General features: G+C 43.7%; 1 protein-coding gene across 2 annotated transcripts in view; it reads right to left on the minus strand.

The window, feature by feature from the left end:
* Positions 1–447: 447 nt before the first annotated feature.
* Positions 448–21,021, minus strand: part of pamr1b (peptidase domain containing associated with muscle regeneration 1b) — a 31,969-nt gene continuing 11,395 nt past the window's right edge. Inside the window, exons 2-14 of one of the 2 annotated variants that reach the window (XM_052060031.1) lie at positions 19,740–19,865; positions 19,143–19,257; positions 17,660–17,681; positions 17,464–17,589; positions 15,583–15,690; positions 8,232–8,402; positions 7,945–8,136; positions 6,459–7,289; positions 6,207–6,383; positions 5,202–5,268; positions 4,737–4,966; positions 1,493–1,851; positions 448–1,417 (exon numbers count right to left, since the gene is read on the minus strand). In XM_052060031.1, coding sequence (XP_051915991.1) covers positions 851–1,417; positions 1,493–1,851; positions 4,737–4,966; positions 5,202–5,268; positions 6,207–6,383; positions 6,459–7,289; positions 7,945–8,136; positions 8,232–8,402; positions 15,583–15,690; positions 17,464–17,589; positions 17,660–17,681; positions 19,143–19,257; positions 19,740–19,762 — 2,988 coding nt within the window. In that variant the 5' untranslated portion in view covers positions 19,763–19,865 and the 3' untranslated portion in view covers positions 448–850. Of the gene's footprint in view, positions 1,418–1,492; positions 1,852–4,736; positions 4,967–5,201; positions 5,269–6,206; positions 6,384–6,458; positions 7,290–7,944; positions 8,137–8,231; positions 8,403–15,582; positions 15,691–17,463; positions 17,682–19,142; positions 19,258–19,739; positions 19,866–21,021 lie in introns of both variants that reach the window. The other variant, XM_052060030.1, reaches the window with a different exon arrangement.

Below are 21,021 nucleotides of genomic sequence, written 5' to 3' on the forward strand. Positions count from 1 at the left end.
TATCTTTAAAGGAATATGCAAGTACACTGATATGAAAGCGTCACCGACACATTCTGCCTGAGGTGTACAAATTGAACGCACCTCTTAAATTATCAAGCAGCTCATGAAATAGAATGGAAATGTAATTTTATTGCCTCCTTTTGCAATACGCAAAGTGAGTAATGGAAGCGGGTCAGGTTGGAAGTAATTGATTTAATTTGAGCACAGAAGAATCAAATGAGGTGTGAATAATATGCTCCGTTTATGGTTGTGGGAATGGTGCTGCTCTGACCTGGATTCATTTGCTTCATAACACAGACGGGGTGCTTCACAGAGTGGGAAGTTTGTTTTTTTTTTCTTTCCTACGAGCATTCATGTAATTCACTCTTTTTTATGAAGTATGAATAGTTGTATCAATACAGCACTGTATGGCATTTTACACTCAGACAAACATCACACTGACCAGAATTCCCCCTCCTTTCTTTAATGAAAAAAACATCCTGTTTTTCTGTCTCTCAATAACATTTTCCATCACACCAATGTATAGAAAAACCTACATTACCTTACAATATGCTGTATGTACAGTACATATGAAACATTACATCCTCTTTTTTAAGGATGCACTTTGAGTCATTTTCAAGTCAATAACCTTAGACTGACGAACTATACGTCCTCTGATCAAACACTGATCAAACACATTTAACGTGTGAGCATCCCTTCACTTGGAGCACTGTGTTGTCCAGTGTTGCCCTTGTGCAAGATTCTACAAAGAAATCAGACGAGAAGGTGACTAGAATGTACAGGCAAATCAAAGTAACAGAACCGAAAGATAAGCTGTATATAATTATTGAGTCATACAGTAGTAACGTTTCTATTTCATATTACTCTCAATCCAGAGTTTGAAGTTTGCTACATGAGTGTAGACTGTATAGAGTTCAGGATCACACTCCCCTTGGTCATAGCCAAAGCTTACTAGTCCCAGAAGTCTCCAAAGTCTCTTCTTATTTCCTTTTGGGGTAAAGCCAACAGAGGGATTCTCCTTGTTGTCAGTGAGCGCAGGAAGAATAAGGATTCCCCCAGTGTCAGATGGACATATGGTAGAGGGCCCATAGTTCGGCTTCTGGCTTGCACACAGCATGTTGTCAGTAACACTGACCGGCACCCCGTTACGGGCGTATTGCTGCTCGCATGGGACGATGTCAGCCAGGTGAACAAGGCCAACTCTTGCCTTTTCTTCTGCACCCAAACCTGAGTCAGGAAGTGGAGACCAGCCAGTCACAAGCCCTTGTCCAGACATCTCACCCTCACCCGGAATGTCTGACAGGCAGAGGGGTTGCACTTTCTCTCCGATCTTTGCTTTGTCCATTAACTTGATTACAGCTATGTCCGAGTCAAGGATATGAGGGTCGTAATTTGGGTGAATAACGATGGTAGCCACCTTTGGGAGCAAAGAGAATGCAGTCATTATTGAAGAGCTCAATCACCAAACTATAAAAGTTAATCTTGAGCTTACCCTCAAGTGTTGGAGACCTTTATTTTCCCTGAGATCATCACGATAGTGTTTCCCTACCACCACTTTGATTTTAGCTGCATCCAGAGGATAAACCTTCCCCAGCTGTGTCACACAGTGGGCTGCAACCACAACACTCCTTTGGTTCACAAGAGACCCACTGCACACCAGCTGCCAGACAGAAGCCCGGATATGATTGCTAGCTCTTGCACTGCCATCCTTCTTCACAGACCCAGTGTGGCTATCTGCCTTGGTCAGCTTGGTCTCTGCACCGTTGGTCGAGCGACGGTAGATGGCCACTAGCCACGGCCAGTGAGCTTCTCCTGGCCTCTCGGGGTCAAAGGTTGGATGCTTCCCACACACTGCCAGAGAGGAGGTGACAAGGAGGAGAGGATAGAAAGGGAAAACCATGATGAAGAGGGAGGACAAACATGGCTCACATTGAAGCTGTGTCAATACAAAGTATTGTTGAACCTTTTTCTCACTTGTCTTCTGCAGGCCTTTTACTCTACAGAGAACAGAGCATTGCTATTTTGAAACGTGTTGACAAAGATGCAAAGTAGTTCTGGTTAGGAAATGTTGAATGGATCACAAAAATGCCATGCGTGTCTCAGACCCACAAAAGGACCATATCAACCATACGTTTATGGACCTTGCTTTGTGCCCTTCCGGCCCACAAAAATGGTCTCACACTAAATCCACGAACTTGGTAGCATGAATTTTAGACAACATGTGAGTGTTGTGTAATGGTCAGTGTAATAAGCCATATTGGTTGTGGCAAAGTGAAGCAAATTGTCATTATGGTTCCTCCTTGGAGATGTATCATCAAGCAAAATATAGAATTGATGCTTTTGATTGTATGATGTTATCCTCGCTCAGTTTGACTGTTATTTGCACTTATATCTAATATTGAAGCCACATACAATATGGTGGATGGGCTGACGCATCGCTCTGACCCAGTTCAACAATTGTCTGCTACAGAATTGAAAATATAAAATGAATATAAATTTTCTTTTTGAGTTTATGGCCGCCATGGAATCTTGTATTAAACGGTTCAAATACCTCTTTGGTTGTCGATATGTAAAATATTATTTCTCACTTGCTGTACAGTGATGCAACATGACAGTCTAAACACCGTAATGCAGGAATTTAAATGTCGCCTAATGTGCCAACCTCTGAAAGTATTAGAATGATCGCTCAAGTATTAGGGATTTTAGGGTGTTTTCCTCTTCTGAGACGCGCTCATTACAAAGTTTGTCACTCCACGAAAGAAACAAAATACAAAATACATGATGTCTTGCAACATTACACAATGCCAAACCTTGAAAAATGTGCAGGACTCTCGCATGCAAACATTGATGTATTCATCGCATATACAGTATGCCTGCCGACTTAACCTCACTTTCAGTAACACCTTGAAATTGGCTGTAGCAGATAAGACTGGCCATCAATCAAACACAAATTACATAACTGGTTCTTTATATATTGAATGACTTTGTGATAAGCAACTCAACATTAGCATTTCACAACAAAAAAATAGTCACTATGATAAAATAAAATAATTATAATAAACCCTGTTAGAAATCAGAGCCTTCAGCATGGTGGTCGGGTACTGTACAACAGTCATTTTTCTTAACCAGCTCGATTATCATTAGTGAAATGGGTGTCCGTAAGAACTTTATTGTTATGTTCTCTGACTGTACACTCGGTGGTAGTGTTGCTGTAAAAGTACTGTTGAAATGAAATAGCCTTTTAACAAAATATGATGTTTGGCCAAACACCACATACTGAACGCGATTAGGACCGAATAAAGGGATTGATGAAAACCTACTTCCATCCTTGTGTAAAAATGGGCGCTGCATCTGGGACAGATGGACGGGCCATTCCGTCCCAGGGACGGAATGCCCATCTCTAGTAATGAGTGGTTCAAGCTATGAGCTTAAGTGATTGGAGAAGAAGATTTTGTGTGTGTCATGAGTCGGTTTAGGCACCAACAGGTGGCACTGTAGGGCTCACCCAGCAGCTGCACACCTGTTGGTCATTTGGTAATTAGTTGTATAAAGGGACTCCTGCCCGAGTCCTACTCGGGTCATTGTTTGCTCTTGCTACTGTCATGTTTGTTTGTTTCAGTCATGTTTTGGTTGCCGTTATGTTTTATCTTCAGTCATGATTTTTGTTTGCTACTTAGGACTTTGTTTGCTTAGGATTTAGTTTTCTTGTTTTATCAATACAATTCTTCAAATACACCCCGCTCCTCCCTCCTGCCTGCTTTTTGGGGTCCACCACCACCTTGTTACGTGACAGTTTGGTTATATATTGTTGAAATATTATCAGCATTTTGAATGTTGTGTAATACTGTTACTGCTGGGGCTGTGCTCCGTCAATTGAATGAGGAGAATATTTTATCATGGGAAATCATTAACCGCTTAGCAATATGAAGCCGTTTGGAATTTATATAAACTTTGGGCAGTTTAAACAAAAATCTATAGTCATTACAATTTGACCTTGTAGCATATGGCTATGATGTCATTGATGGTTTGAATAATAACAGTGGAAAAAAAAATCAGACCGACAAGTGAACTTTTTTAAAAGAAGTACACAGATTTAAGGTTGTTGGGCTTTAGATTCACTGTATTATTGATTTTTTTCCCTATTATTTAATCTGTGTTTTTTTTCCCTCAGTGCATGAAAATAAAAATAAAAACTTACCACACTGACTTTCTATTTCGTCTCATTAGTGAACGAATGCATGTAAGGACCCTCAATAACGAAATGTGTGTTAACATACATTTAAAAAACATGTTCTACCAAATGGTTGAGCTGGAATCAAAGGTCCTTATAGCAAATTAATGTATTTTCTAAGCTCAAAAGTACTGATGAAGTACTTTTTATCAGTACTTTTCATCAGGAAAGCTGGTAGTTAACCGGTTATGATCCATGTGAAGTTAAAAGGAACAAGTAATAATGGATAACGTGTATTTCTACTGAATCCAAAATTCCATGGGCAGAAATGTCCATTTCTTCTGTTCCAGTTGAATTCTCAGTATATTTATGGTCTCCTTGCATCATGATGTCTATATGTAGAAAATGAAATGGTCTCATACTTCCAACCTGACCGTACGTTAAGCAATTAAGAGACACCTAATGACAATGTTCCCATTTCTCGAAACGGCAGCAATTTAGCTTGAATCGTTTCATGATGACTGCAGCGTTGCCACATATCATTATGGAGCTATGCTGCCCTCACCTGGTGAACAAGATACATGGCGCCCACTCCATTTGCCTGTCTTGAGGCAAGTACGACGAGGACTGCCGTTATGGTGGTAGAACGGAGACACACAGTCATATTCAATGTGTGTGTAAAGGTGGTGAAAACCCGCAGCCAGCTGTGAAGGCACTGGTGGCGCTTTGGTGCGGGCGTCGGACTGGATCTGTCGGCCCACTGCAGTCGAGTACAGCTTATGCACTGGTGTCTTTCTGAGGGCCAAGAACAAGAGGAGATACACCTGTTCAAAGCATTTTATTGCATGGATTGTTTTGATTGTGAAAAATGAAATTAAATTCAAGTTTTCTTTCTTTTATCTTCTGTTTGTTCATTTTTATCATCGACGCTTGGGTCGGGGAAGCTTGCCGATTCCTCAATAATGGTAATCTTTCAATTTCATCTACACTTTGAAGTAACACCAACATTGAAACAAACAAACAAACCAACCTGAATGGTGCTCGAGGGGGCAGGATTCTCTGTCTGACCAATTCTGAAACTTTGGGCTCCCGACATGCTGAAACAAAAAAAAAATTGAATTGTTCATATCAGAAGTTTACGTCGGAAAGTGAAGTTCATATATTACATGTCTTATAGATTCATTAACCAAGAAGCTGTGCAAATATATGTCCCAGTACAATGTTTTTCCGCAAGTCATTATATATCATCGTCCAAGACTTCACCACAAATGTGATCCAAAACAAGAGCTGTGTGAAACCCTCTGCAAATGTGACCGTGGTGTACACTACAGTATGTTATACTTGTTGTCAAAGGTGACGTGTGTGATTTTTTTTTATGATTTCCTGTTCAAAAATATGAGATGTTGCTTCATCTGAGGACATCAGGTTAACCTAGCGCAATACGCCTAACACTCTTAAAATATTTGGTAAAATATTTATCCATCCATCCATCATCCATTTTCCGATCCGCTTATTCTCACAAGGGTCGCATAGGGTGCCGGAGCCTATCCCAGCTGTCATCGGGCACGAGACGGGGAACCACCCTGAACCGGTTGCCAGCCAATCGCAGGGCATACATAGACGAACAACCATCCACGCTCACACCTAGGGACAATTTAGAGTGTTCAGTCAGCCTGCAATGCATGTTTTGGGAATGTGGGAGGAAACCGGAGTGCCCGGAGAAAACCAACGCAGGCCCAGGGAGAAAATACTAACTCAACACAGGGAGGAATTGAACGCGGTACCTCTGCACTGTGAGGACGACCTAACCACGACGCTAACCACTGGACCACCAGTAAAATATTTAGTTCTTCATCAATAACGATTTGTACTTTTGAGTTCCAACTCCAGGTACAAGTTCCAGATCGGGACTGAAAGTGAAAATCCTCAGTGCAACCATAACAAATGTTCTCCATCTCCACAGACGTCTTTTGCCTTTAATAGCATCATCTTCTGTCCGCGGTGTGAAGTAAATATGATAAAGCATCGTCATTACCTCGAACACACTGGGGCTGTTTGCCACTCCAGGTACCATCTGGTTGGCAGCTTCGCAGGGGATCTCCACTCAGAGCATAGGAATGATTACAGGAGAACTCCACTGTTTCAGGCTTGGCCCCTGGCATCATCACGTGATAACCATGGTAAAGGCGAGGGGGAGGTGGGCAGCTCCCCTCTGGAGAAGAGCACTTCATGTTCAAGGAGGGAAATAAGGGCGAAGAGAAACTTACTTATCCACATTCTTTCTTACCAAAGAAGCTCTGGTTTACGTCGTCCTTTTTTTCCTTCGCCTTTCGATCCGTATCAGGTTCCTTTGGTTTCTGGGTAGGACTTGTCTCCGCTCTGTCCTCTTTAATCGTTGGACTTTCATTTGGAATCCCACTTTCATCACCTCCTGCCCTATACAGCGTATACTGTGTTATATTGAGTCTCGAGGGAATGGTTTTCCTTCCTGGTAAAGCTGCTGTGTTGTTTTTACTTAAGTCATTCAGATCATCTGTGACTGTGTTGTTCTTTGCCATTTCCTGTTCAGAGATCTCTACTGCGTTTATAGCCTCCGAGACGACCGTCCGCAGTTTAGTGTCGTTGGGTCCAACTTTGCCAGAGTCTTCTTTTCCATTCACTTGCTCCTCTTTTCTTTCCTTCTCGCCTTGCCCTTTGTCTTTTATCACCACTACATCAGTGGTAGCCGTCTCCGACTTTGAGGACTGGCGGTCGTCTTTCTTCCCAGGTTTTACTATGTCAGCTTCTTTATTCTCGGCTGTGTCCAGCCCATTGTCCGGACCGACATTACCCACTTTATCTCCACCGCCGCTGGTGGTTTTCTCCCTGCCAATACTTTTTTCGTCTTCATTCCTGTACTCAGCCAGAGTTGTCCCTGGAATAGTACCAGTGGTCGTGTTGTCTGCTGTTGTACTCCAACGATCACTTTCTTTTTTGACACCTGTGTTCTCCTGGTTCTTTTCTTTAGATTTGCTGTCCTCTTTCCCACCGTCGATGTCTTCTTTGGCTTTATCTGGACCTTTTGCAGTCTCTTTTGCAGTTTCCTTGTCCTTTTCTGCTTCAGTGAGTGTGTTATTCACTGCAGACAAAGAACGTGTGAAAATATTTCTTTTGTTAATTATAATTTTGAAGGTTGCCTCGATTGGCACACAAACAATTTCTAATTTCACAGCAAAGGCGAAGCTTGGCACATTATAATGGTGACACATGATAAACTCTCACTGACTAAGACACGTTTATGTAAATCCATAAAGTGTGAGATTGTTTTTCCCTTTTACGGAATTGCTATACTCTTAATCAGACTGTCTACATCTTTCCTGATATCCACTACCAGGCAATGCTCAACATGATGCAGCACTATTAAGTCCATTATTAAGTTTAGCATAGGTTTTTCATCTTTTTAAACAAAATACAGTACTCTGCAATTGAGCAGAATTATGACCAAAACATGGACAGCCTTAAGGACAACAAATTTTAAGAAATAAAGAGCTTCATTGCAAGATATGAGTTTGTTCATGGTTATGTCTGCAAAACTCCTGAGAACTGATCATCATATTCTTTTTTTTAATGTACCACTAAAGCTAAAAAAATAAAATAAAATAAAAAGACTCAGAGGAGGTTCTTAAATTTGACTTCTCCTGCAGTGCAAATTATGATCCATTATTGTTTTTTTGTAACATGAGAAATAAAGGCTTTAAAAAAGAAAATGAAATATTCCAGTTACTTGTCCTGACCTTGGGTACAAACAGGTTGAGTTCCGCTCCAGGTGTTGTTCAGAAGGCAGGTCCTTTGGGAGACCCCACTGAGTTCAAAGGGCTGATGGCAAAGGTACTGGAGAGCAATTAAAACATCATTGGGACCGTAAACCAAGAAGTGGTCCCCGTGTATTGGCTTCGGTGGTAGCGCACACAATCTGTCGACTGGAACTTGAGGACATAGAAAATGTATCAATTAAATGATAAATTCAGTGATTATTATTTTCCATTAAATCAATAATGAATCAAGCCAAGTTATGGTTTACCACACTGTGGGGCAGGTGCACTCCAGGTGCCATCACTCAGGCAGATGGCAGACCCTAATCCCTGCAACTCAAACCCTGCATCACATTGGAAAGCGATCCGTGCCCCTGCGTGATGAAACACTCCCTGTGTGGATCCATGGGTGGGCATCGGCGGCCTATGGCATCCCACCACTGAGCAGAAATACAAAGCGCATGCTCAGACCATTTCTAAACAATTTCTGTCTGGAAAGAAAATGCTCAATCGTGAACAGAGACTATAAAAGGGTTCTCTTCCATCCCTCAAGCACTGATTAAGTGTACTTCGCTGCTGTAAAAGGCCACACAAATCCACCATTGTGGGACTTCATTGACTTCTGTTGCTTATTGGCCACAGGTAACATGTAAAAGTAACCGTCTGAGACTTAATCTTTTGTCAAGAATGTCAACACTTTGAAAGCAGTAAACCACACAGACTCATTATTGAATTGTATGAACAGCTCACGGCACAAGTTGGAGCACATGGCTTGTAAACGCTGAAATGAAGAGATGCAGTAAAAAGGATTTTCGGCTAAATGTTCCATTTGCAGAGTAGTAAAAGTTGATTGGATAAAGGGAACTTGAATAGCTTTGGGAATACTTGATGGAAATGGAAAATGATCTGGACAGCTTCAGTAAATAAACATATTATACAAAAGGTGTAGTTCCTAACAGGCTGAAGGGTTTAAAAATAAATCAATTATGCAATGCCATAAAAATATCTTAAATTCATAGAGTAAGGAGGAAATTACTGATGTCAATAAGTTTGATGTGCTGTTATGTTTTAGTTGGACCCGGTCAACGGCATTCGCTGTAGCCTGATAGATCCAAACCAAGGATCCTTCCTTCCAATCTTGTATTTTCCAACACATTAAATTTCCAATATTTTACTCCCTGATGGAAGGGAATGTTTTTGGCTAACCACCGGTGCAAAAAAAAGAGTGCCAACTCTGCACTTGATTTTTTTTTTAAGGGTTATGAGCAGCTTTTAGATCTGAGGTTTTCCACTGCGGCTCAAGGGTGGAAAGCTTTCATTTTAAGAATGTAACACTTACACGAAAAAGACAGCTACACAGGGTTACCCTGGCAGCACGTCAGATTAACACTTGCAGGCTTCCAGCAGCGCAGATTCCTTAGTACTGCAATGAAATATGCTTCATGTTTCTTAAAACTCTTTATGTGATGACAATGGGACACTAATTAAGACAATTTCTCAATGAAACGTGACATAGGAACATTACTCCTGGTTCTGAAATAAAAATGGCAGGCTGGAATTCCCGATGGATTACAGATGAATGAACCACTTGGCGTTTTATGGGAAGGCTGCCTCAAGAGAGCGATGCAGACTTGTTTTACCATTTATTTTATAGCCTCAAATGTAACCCTGAAAATGACACCACAACAAAACTTCTTTTTGCGGGCTCAAGTTAAGTTCCAGACACCAATTAACGCAAGAGAGCCAAAATGAGGGAGCACAAACTCACTTCTTCCACTGCGTTGGGGGAAAAACTTTGTGACATTAACAGAACAACACGCACGCAGTATAATTTTCCTCTTCCTTCATGTACTAGCCATAGTTCCACAGATTTTTTAAAAGAAAATCTAAATTCCAGGACAGCTCATCTCCGCCCAGCCCAAATTACAGTAAACGCCTCCTCCCCGTAAAATAAATAAATTATAATGGAAAAAAAACCTTTTCCGATTCGAGAATAAATAATAAATAATCAGGGTAGAAGACTTTGCCAACATGGCACATGGGCTAAGACTTTGCCAATAAACACCAGTAACAGTGTCAGTCATGTGAGTCGTGTGGCCTGCATGGGAGAAAGAAATGAGAATGTATCCAATCAACTTTCAGTCACAATGAGTCTCGATGAATTGACAAAAAAAAGAACAAAATGAAGCAAGATGAAATCAAAGCCAGGCAGAAAGAAGCTATAGCGTCCCACAGTAGTTGAGCGGCATTGGCCAGCTAGCTCCATCACCGAAGCAGGATTGAGCCAACCGCTGTATCTCGCTTCTCTGAGCGGTCAAAAGGAGAGTTCCACGCCACCACAGCATCAGAGGACAAATTCGGCACATTCGCCTCTGCCCACCTGTGCACCTGCTGCAGGGACTATTCTGTCCACACATCGAGGACGCTCCCATTATAGTCTGCCTCCAGACAACAATGCCTAAAGCGATATAATAGCAATTTGGCCATGTACTGTAGACCTCGCAGACAATACCCCAGAGACAAAAAACAAGACCTGCTGAGTACAAAGCCCTCAAGATAAGTTTCGAATGTGTGAGTACAGCTGATTGTTTTTGCTTTTTTTCCCCAAATTAATCTGGATGGTTCAGCACATCTGGAAAAGCTCATTTTACCCATGTTGAAACAAACTTTCTTTCTCATCTGAATACTCAGTGCCCCCGATCGTCCCATTTGGGATTGTGGAAGCACAGTTAAGTCAAAATGCCAAGATGTTTTATCACGATGGCAGAGGTCAAGCAAACAGGATAAAATTGTTTAAATAAGGGTAGCGGTAGAATAGCATGGACCAGCATGGTTTTGTTGTGTTTTCATTGTGGCCATGATGGTTTCGCCAGAAAGAGCAAAACTACAGCAGCAAAAGCAAGACAAACCTCCTAAGGTTCAAAGAGCCCAGCCCTCGGTCAATGGGTAACCCGCTCCATGAACTAAGCCACAGCCGCATAAAGACTCTTTTATGTTTTTTAAGCGTTATTGTTTTACTCATAAAATAAACAATGGGTGATACATCATCACTAATCTTTCATCACTTTACTTGTTCATGTGATGAGACATTAATTATCGTCTTTGTCTGAAATATTGTCAGTTTTAATGACATGGACTTAATTCATGTCACGTTAGGTCTGTGGGAATTGTGACAAACTTTGCTTCATTTTGACATACAAACAAGTATGTCAAAAATAAACATTCCATACATTTTTATTCTCCTTAGAACGTTAGACACTTTACACAAATTGACCGTCACATGTGAGTACACTGCACCTGAGATGTTTTGACAAAAGCTATCACACTAAATAAAACTGAATTAAAATTGGTAAAACATCTTAAAAAGCGTAATGCTTGCCGTGAATCTATCCATCCATCCATCATCTACCGCTTATCCGGGGCCGGGTCGCGGGGGCAACAGCTTTAGCAGGGAAGCCCAGGCTTCCCTCTCCCTAGCTACTTCTTCCAGCTCTCCCCGGGGGATCCCGAGTCGTTCCCAGGCAAGCTGGGTGACAGTCTCTCCAGCGTGTCCTGGGTCTTCCTCGGGGTCTCCTCCCGGTGGGACATGACCGGAACACCTCACCGGGGAGGCGCTCAGGAGGCATCCGAATCAGATGCCCAAGCCACCTCATCTGGCTCCTCTCGATGTGGAGGAGAAGCGGCTCGACTCTGAGCCCCTCCCGGATGACTGAGCCTTATCCCTAAGGGAGAGCCCGGACACCCTGCAGAGAAAACTCATTTCAGCCGCTTGTATCCGGGATCTCGTTCTTTCGGTCACGACCCATAGCTCGTGACCATAGGTGAGGGTTGGGACGTAGATCGACCGGTAAATTGAGAGCTTCGCCCTTTGGCTCAGCTCCTTCTTCACCACGACAGACCGATACAACGTCCGCATCACAGCAGACGCTGCACCGATCCGCCTGTCGATCTCCCGCTCCCTCCTACCCCCACTCGTGAACAAGACCCCAAGATACTTGAACTCCTCCACTTGGGGTAAGATCTCCTCCCCGACCCGGAGGGGGCACTCCACCCTTTTCCGACTGAGGACCATGGTTTCAGATTTGGAGGTGCTGATTTTCATCCCAACCGCTTCACACTCGGCTGCGAAACGCTCCAGTGAGAGTTGGAGAGCCCCGTTTGAAGGAGCCAACAGCACCACATCATCTGCAAAAAGCAGGGATGTAATACTGAGGCCCCCAAAACGGACCCCCTCAACGCTTCGGCTGCGCCTAGAAATTCTGTCCATAAAGGTTATGAACAGAATCGGCGACAAAGGGCAGCCTTGGCGGAGTCCTACCCCCACTGGAAACGATTCCGACTTACTGCCGGCAATGCGAACCAAACTCTGACATCGGTGGTATAGTGACCGAACAGCCCGTATCAGGGGGTTCGGTACCCCATACCCACGAAGCACCCCCCACAGAACTCCCCGAGGGACACGGTCAAACGCCTTCTCCAAGTCCACAAAACACATGTAGACTGGTTGGGCGAATTCCCACATACCCTCAAGGACCCTGCTAAGGGTGTAGAGCTGGTCCACTGTTCCACGGCCGGGACGAAAACCACACTGCTCCTCCTCAATCTGAGGCTCGACTTCCTGACGGACCCTCCTCTCCAACACCCCTGAATAGACCTTACCAGGGAGGCTGAGGAGTGTGATCCCTCTGTAGTTGGAACACACCCTCCGGTCCTCCTTTTTAAAAAGAGGGACTACCACCCCGGTCTGCCAATCCAGAGGCCAACGTGGCACTCTCCCTGTTGACCACGCGATGTTGCAGAGGCGTGTCAACCAGGACAGCCCTACAACATCCAGAGCCTTGAGGAACTCCGGGCGGATCTCATCCACCCCTGGGGCCTTGCCACCGAGGAGCTTTTTAACAACATCGGTGACTTCAACCACAGAGATAGGAGAGCCCACCTCAGAGTCCCCAGGCTCTGCTTCCTCCAAGGAAGGCGTGTTGGTGGTGTTGAGGAGGTCTTCGAAGTACCCTGCCCACCGGTTCACAACGTCCCGAGTCGACGTCAGCAGCGCCCCATCCCCACTGTACACAGTGTTAGTGGTGCACTGCTTCCCCCTCCTGAGACGTCGGATGGTGGACCAGAATTTCCTCGAAGCCGTCCGGAAGTCGGCTTCCATGGCCTCACCGAACTCTTCCCACGCTCGGGTTTTTGCCTCGGCGACCACCGAAGCTGCGGTCCGCTTGGCCAGTCGATACCCGTCAGCTGCCTCTGGGGTCCCACAGGCCATAAAGGCTCGATAGGACTCCTTCTTCAGCTTGACGGCATCCCTTACTGCTGGTGTCCACCGCCACGACAGGCACCAACCACCTTACGTCCACAACTCAGATTGGCCGCCTCAACAATGGAGGCACGGAACATGGTCCACTCGGGCTCAATGTCCCCCGCCTCCCCCGGAACATGGGAAAAGCTCTGTCGGAGGTGGGAGTTGAAACTCCTTCTGACAGGGGATTCCGCCAGACGCTCCCAACAAACCCTCACTATACATTTGGGTCTGCCAGGACGGACCGGCATCTTCCCCCACCATCGGAGCCTACTCACCACCAGGTGGTGATAAGTTGACAGCTCCGCCCCTCTCTTCACACGAGTGTCCAGAACATGCGGCCGCAAATCCGATGATACAACTACAAAGTCGATCATCGAACTGCGGCCTAGGGTGTCCTGGTGCCAAGTGCACATATGGACACCCTTATGTTTGAACAAGGTGTTCGTTATGGACAATCCGTGACGAGCACAGAAGTCCAATAACAAAACACCACTCGGGTTTTGATCGGGGGGGCCGTTCCTCCCAATCACGCCCCTCCAGGTATCACTGTCATTGCCCACGTGAGCATTGAAGTCCCCCAGCAGAACAATGGAGTCCCCAGCAGGAGTACTCTCCAGCACACCCTCTCCAAGGACTCCAAAAAGGGTGGGTATGCTGAGCTGCTGTTTGGTGCATATGCACAAACAACAGTCAGGACCCGTCCACCCACCCGAAGGCGGAGGGAGGCAACCCTCTCGTCTACCGGTGTGAACCCCAATGTACAGGCACTGAGCCGGGGGGCAATGAGTATGCCCACACCTGCTCTGCGCCTCTCACCGTGAGCAACTCCTGAGTGGAAGAGAGTCCAACCCCTCTCGAGAGAACTGGTACCAGAACCCAGGCTGTGTGTGGAGGCAAGTCCGACTATATCCAGTCGGAAATTCTCTGCCTCACATACCAGCTCAGGCTCCTTCCCTGCCAGAGAGGTGACATTCCATGTCCCAAGAGCTAGCTTCTGCAGCCGAGGATCGGACCGCCAGGGTCCCCGCCTTTGGCTGCCGCCCAGCTCACATTGCACCCGACCCCTTTGGCCCCTCTCATGGGTGGTGAGCCCATGGGAAGGGGGACCCACGTTGCCTCTTCGGGCTGTGCCCGGCCGGGCCCCATGGGTGTAAGCCCGGCCACCAGGCGCCTGCCAACGAGCCCCACCTCCAGGCCTGGCTCCAGAGGGGGGCCCCGGTGACCCGCGTCCGGGCAAGGGAAACTGAGATCCATTAATTTTACTCATCATAAGGGGTCTTTTGAGCCATGCTTTGTCTGGCCCCTCACCTAGAACCTGTTTGCCATGGGTGACCCTGCCAGGGGCATAAAGCCCCAGACAACTTAGCTTCTAGGATCATTGGGACACACAAACCACTCCACCACGGTAAGGTGACGACTCACGGCGGGGTGCCGTGAATCTCAACAAATAATTTCTATTTATTTTTTTAAAGACTATTATGAAATTATCACCTTCACTTTAATCAGGCAAATTAGCATTGAGAAAAACGAATGCTCTCAATTTTTCAGGGTTGAGTCGGATTCTCCTTTCAGGGAACGTCCCATTCTCAAGAAAACTCTCTATAGGCCTGAAGTTATAACAATGCACATCCTCTTCATCATGAGTTTGCTAATCCTACGACACGCAAATTCTCCGGCAGCTCCTCCTCTGCACCTCTGCCCCGATTTCCTCCAACACTGCTGTTGTTTACTCGACCTCTCCCTTCTGCTCAGGCCTTTCGTGACTTGCACTGGTGCAGCTCAGCTCGCATTGGACTCAAAGAGTTTACAAAGTCTCCATTCCCATCTTTCACTTTAAACAGCTCTTCAAAACACTCCATTTGTTCGTCATGGTCACATGGCTACTAATTAACTGCTTTCACCTTCAGGTCTACTTTTGATGATGAATTTTGTGTTGTGGTACTGTAGTGTGGTAACCGTGATGTTACAAAAATATGATGAGCAACTCATATTACTGTACTTTGTTACTGCCTATAATGTGTTACAGCAGCGCATTACTTTTGTAAACCACAACACTTTTCATAAGCAACAGCAATGGTGGACAACAGCGAACGGAAACAGTCGTGTATGTGTGTGGCGAGAATGGCATCTGCGTGTAGGCAACATGCACCATTTCATAACATCACACTAGACTACAGGGGTTGTTCCTGCGATACCAATTGACTAATGATGACTCATTTGACCCAAGAATTAATGTCAACAGTACATTCCCAGAGACAACTAAAAACAGATGTTCGTGGGTTTGGTCCGTTTTTGTGACGTGTTAAGAGACTTACCATTTTCACACCTCTTGCCTGTATAGCCAGCCAGACAGGCACAGTGATATGTGGAAGAGCTGTCGAGGATACAAGTCCCATCGTGTAGGCAAGGAGAGGAGCTGCAGGCTGTCACAAAATAAATACAGCGTCAAGGTACATAAATCAGGATTGTATTCATTTTAAGGAGAAACATAAAACCGTGATCGCACTGCAGAGTCTGAAGTGGTGGAAAGGGGGGTATACTTCAAGCTGGCGCCATTTCAATGTCATTTTCATTTTCCGTTTCTAAATGTGCATGGTCAAGTCGTGAAAGGCGAAAAGCTCTTTTTATGAGATGTGGCTTTGCAGTTTGTACAGTAAAAGTGTGTCCGATTTTGAGCACACTACTATTTTTTTTTTTTGAATGCTCTGACATAAACATGCTGTCAATCCTCCTCTGTCAGTCATGTACAATTGCTGCAATGTTGTGCATCTGAAAGATGCTTGTTAAAATCTGGTTAACCCTCTTGACATGCAATCTGTATGTAATGAGATTGACGGGCTCTGCAACACACTGTGAAACTTAGCCCGAAAGCTATAACCTTCAGTTGAGCATCTCAAAACAGACAGGACTTTCAGACAGCATACACCAACGAAACCAACGATTCTCATTGTGAGTCTCTGAAGCTTTGAGAGGTCGTTGCATTACAACATCACATTGTAAAATTGGCTTTGAGAAATATCGTCTTTATTTGTTACGTAATTGTGGAACTTATGCAAACTTAAGGGTTCTGTGCAATAATTGCAAACAAAACACGTAGAAAAATATGTATTGAAGACAGAGGTTTTTGTTTGATATCATATAAGGGAAAGGAAAAGCCATTTTACAGTTGTAGTCTTACATTTGTGGTGGATTATAAAGTTGTATGAATGAGTATACCATCAAGGACAAGCAGGCCTAAGTATAATAAATACTAGCTAGGTGCGTTTGATAAACACTGCAGTTTTGTTCCTGTAAGAGTTAGTTGCCACAAAAATATAGGCACGGGCCCACAAAGCTGTTAATGTGAAGTGGAGAAGAAGGCGAGGTCACAAATATTATGTAAAAAACGTATTCTTCTGGGAGAGGTGACTCGTTGTTAGGCGTTCCTTTTTCCATAACTCTTTCTTCCATTATACTGGCTCACCTTATCAAAGGATACTTGGGTGGGTACCCACAGGCAGTACCTTGACACATAGAGGCTTGACTTACATCATGTGACAAAGTGAATTCTTCACACTGTCAACAAGACAATAACACTGCCCAAACATGTGGAAAATCTTTGGGATCCGCCTGGGCTCGAATTAGTCGAGATTCATCACAGTTGATTTGCCTGTAATTTGTGCAAACGGCGTGATTTCAAGTCGCACTCAGTGAATGTGTGAGTGTGAAAAGTTGCCTTGTCTCTTTATGTGCCCTGTCATTGTCTGGTGAGCAATCCACGTTGTAGTCTACCGTTTGCCCTAATGTAAGCTAGGATAGCTTCCAGCTTCTCCTGACCCTGATTGGGATAAGCGGTGTCGAAAATGGGAAGATGGATAGGTGACGTATAAAGGAATGTTGGAAACCCAACTGATGACTTGTCTTACACCCAGCAGTATCATGTTGTCTAAAATTGGGACAGATAATCCAATTAAATCCAACATCTCTAACCATTTCCAATGAAAAGCTTGTTTGTTCATTTTGGCTCTAAATGGAACTTTTGCAACTTTTTCATTATGCTATGAATTCATTGTTTTGGTCATTCGGGATCATATTTGTTACTGAACATGTCATACGCCTCACAGCATTTTCCTTTTAATAACCCAACAATTAACTGATTGCAGAGTGTTGCACTTTAGTGTTGCTTTAGTGGGAAGCAGATGCACATTAAGACATACCTGAACTCTCCTGGAATGTTGCAAAGAAGCCATCATAATTCTTGTAACCATCAGACTCAAAATGTATGTGGAGACTGTTGCCAGAGCTCCGAATGGGAGCGGGTCTGTTGTTTCCACAGAACCGACCTATAACACGAGAGTTGATGCTGTCACCATCTCTGACCTCCACGAAGTCATAGCGACAAGAATGATGTACCTCCAAACTCAGCATCATAAACCTGTTGGCATGAAGACCGACATGAATGAAATAAGCAAACAAACACAATCCAACACCTTAGCAACTGCTGCGATTACACCCTCCCGCCTTATGCGAGCACCTGTGTTATCTGGCAGCGCTCCACCAGCTGCCACTGCAGTCGTCATGCTTCAGATCACTCAGAAGGAAAACAGGCAATGCACAGTTACGATTGACAGTAATTACTCTAACAGCTGCAGAAAGTGACTGCAACTCTGAATACATAATTTGCTGATGTGAAAGGTGTTTTAGATGGATGTTCCATTGTACTTGAGGAGTAATTTACTACTTACAGTTTTCATATTGGTGATGCAAATGAAAGAACGCATCAATTTGTGTTTTATTCTTGTCACTGCAAACATTTCTTTCTGAAGCCAACCATTTACAAGTCTTGCACTTGACTGACTTTGGAAAGCTCAATGATCTTTATCACTCTTCACGTTAAGAAGATATTTATCATGGACACTCTTTTTGTGCCTGTTAAACAAGGAAAATGCACCTATACCTACTTTTCTGTTTGTGTGACTGACGATTATTATTGCGAATAAACAGCAGGATGGCTATAGCCTTGATAAACGTCTTAATTATGTCTGATCAGTAGCTATTAAATGTCTATTTTAAAAACAACAACAAAAACAAATTTTGGGGCCCATGTTGGTACTTCAACACACCGTGGTTATAGAAAAGATGCAAATTATGTGGGCATAGTTTGCCTCACCATGATACTCAAAGCCATCATAACTACATGCTTATCCATAATCCATCCCCCTATTTTCCTTTTTTCTTTCATCCATTCTTTTTCTATCTTGGATTAAAAGTTGGGGTACATCTTGGGCTAGTCAACAACAAGTCAAGGATGGTTTGGAAGTCCGATCACATCTTCAAAATAGAAGCTAAACTGGATTTCTGTTGACATTTAGAAAAACAGCATCCCACCAAATAAGCCTCCAATGTCGTTTAAAATGTATTCATGTCTAATTTAGCATCAGACTGGAAACGTTCACTGAAGTGCTTTCATTCATTTCTTAACATTCAGCATCCAGCAAACTATTTTTCATCCACAGTGCTGTTTTTTTAACTGTGAAAGCCTGCACAAACACTTGACTATTAAAAAAATGGATAAGTAATGACCCACTGGAAAGGTTCTCACTCAGCTGTAAAGTAATTAAAGGGGAAAAAATCCTGCTGGGTTTTCCAAAGCTGTAGACTTTACAAATGACTCGTATTGTAGAAATATGTGAGCTGAACAGACATTTGATCTACTGCCAGCGATTAATCACTAGTACAGATGGCCAATTCATATACCAGGGAAGGCTATCATACCAATCGAGGACAAGCCTTGACCTGAACAGCAAGTTGAAGCTCGGAGAGGGAAGTTCTAATTGTCAAGGAAAGAGATGATTTTTTTTTTTGTGTGTGCCACATAACAGAAGTACCACCTTACCTGAGTTCGATTGTGAAAGGTTGGTCCACCTGTATTGTCCACTCGCAGCGAGCGTTGTTGGGGTAGCTCTCCAGAACTATGTGACCCTGGCGTTTGCGGATCACCCCACCACACTCTGTTTAATACAACGAAAAGAACCTTTGGACACTTTTGGACACTTGCACAGAAACTGATATATCTACTGTATAACATTTTACAAGCTTTTAATGACAGCTGAGTTACTATGTTGGTCTATAGGCTGCACATTGGTCTGTTTTGGCTCTCATTATGAATCCAGAGTTCTAATATGCTTCACATCAGGAAAAGAACACATCATACTGTACAACAAACAAAGAAGTTTTTATCCTTTAAATGGAAAGAAAATCATTATATTGAGCGGGAATGGTGAAGCCATGGAGTCCAATTCTTTTTCATATGAAAAGGTATCTTCAGTTTTTACTGTCAAGAAGACCTCGTGGGCATGGCCATTCTTCCAAGAGGGCATAGACATCCCAGATGTAGAGATGTGCAGAGGGAAGGAAAAAGCATTTACTTCATCCCACAGAAATGAATGTCAGTGTACAGTCATGCGTTTCTTCAGAAATGTGCGTCACTTACTCATGCAATCTCCACCAGACCATCCAGGTCGACACTCGGCACAATATTGGCCACGGATGAAAAAATCATCTTTGGGACCCCAAGTCCCGTTGTTGCACCGCTTACAGTTCTCAAAAAGACTGCAACCTGAAAGAGACACAATGGAATCCAAGAGCCAAATCTCAAACAAGGACCAAGAGTCTTCAACAGGGGTTTCCAACGTGGTTTTTGCAGTCACCAGGCTACACTCAAAGACCATTTGCTGTGTTCTAAATATGGCTCAACTGTGATGTGGGAGGAAACCGGAGTACCTGATGAAAATCTACACAGGCATGGAGAAAAGTAAATTCTGGAGCCCTGATGTAAACCCATGCACAACCTCACAGATGTGAGGCGGATCTGCCAACCATTTCCTCATCAAGCCACACAGAGTGAATTAGTATCTTTCAAGAATGTTTTAGGACTGCAAATGACATGAATGTGGTAAAAGACAAAATAATAATAATAATAATAATAATAAAAATAGAAATAGATACTAATGAAACAAAAAAAAATTCAACTCAAAATTGCGCAGGGAGTGAATCATTTTGGGCATAGTGTATTCACGGAAAAACAGATCAGCTCACCAAAATATCATCCGTAGCTTCATCCTGAGGCCGTGACTTACCCTCGCACACAGCACTATCTCCTGATTCTGCTTGACCCCCATGCTTGGAATGCAGAGTCACCACTGCTATAGACACTCGATGCATTTCCTTTATATGAACTCTGCTAAACTCATTACTCTCGTCTATTACTGAAAATGGATGCGGAACCATTTTTACTCCTTTTACTCGAAACATGGCAAAGGAAAAAAAACCTCAAAATGGTTTCCTTAAAGAACGGATTTTCACTTAAGTGTCTGCTGGGTCAATTGAGGGGGAGGGAGTATGAATTGGAACAGCAAATGCGAGCTAACACATGGAAAATTGTGACTCGACTGTGCATTGTCCCTATGAGTACATTTAGGGTTTTTTACAGCTCAACACAAGGAACTTGTGTCCACCGTAATTCCCAACATCTGTTTTTCTTCTGTAAAAGCACTTTAGTTCTATGTAGAACTTCTGGAAGAAATTGGCATTTCAGAAAACTTGAAGAAAAAAAAAAAGATTTAGCGTCAAACTGAACATGTGTGCTGAAATGACCCATAATGTCAGTACATAGTTATGCATCTTTCCTGTAAGAACAAACATAAACACCATGAGTTGCATTAAACACTCTCAAGATTCATAAGAGATATTGTGATGTGAGGTTGGTACGGAAA

The sequence above is a fragment of the Hippocampus zosterae genome, chromosome 3 (genome assembly GCF_025434085.1).
Source record: "Hippocampus zosterae strain Florida chromosome 3, ASM2543408v3, whole genome shotgun sequence".
Lineage (NCBI taxonomy): Eukaryota > Metazoa > Chordata > Actinopteri > Syngnathiformes > Syngnathidae > Hippocampus > Hippocampus zosterae.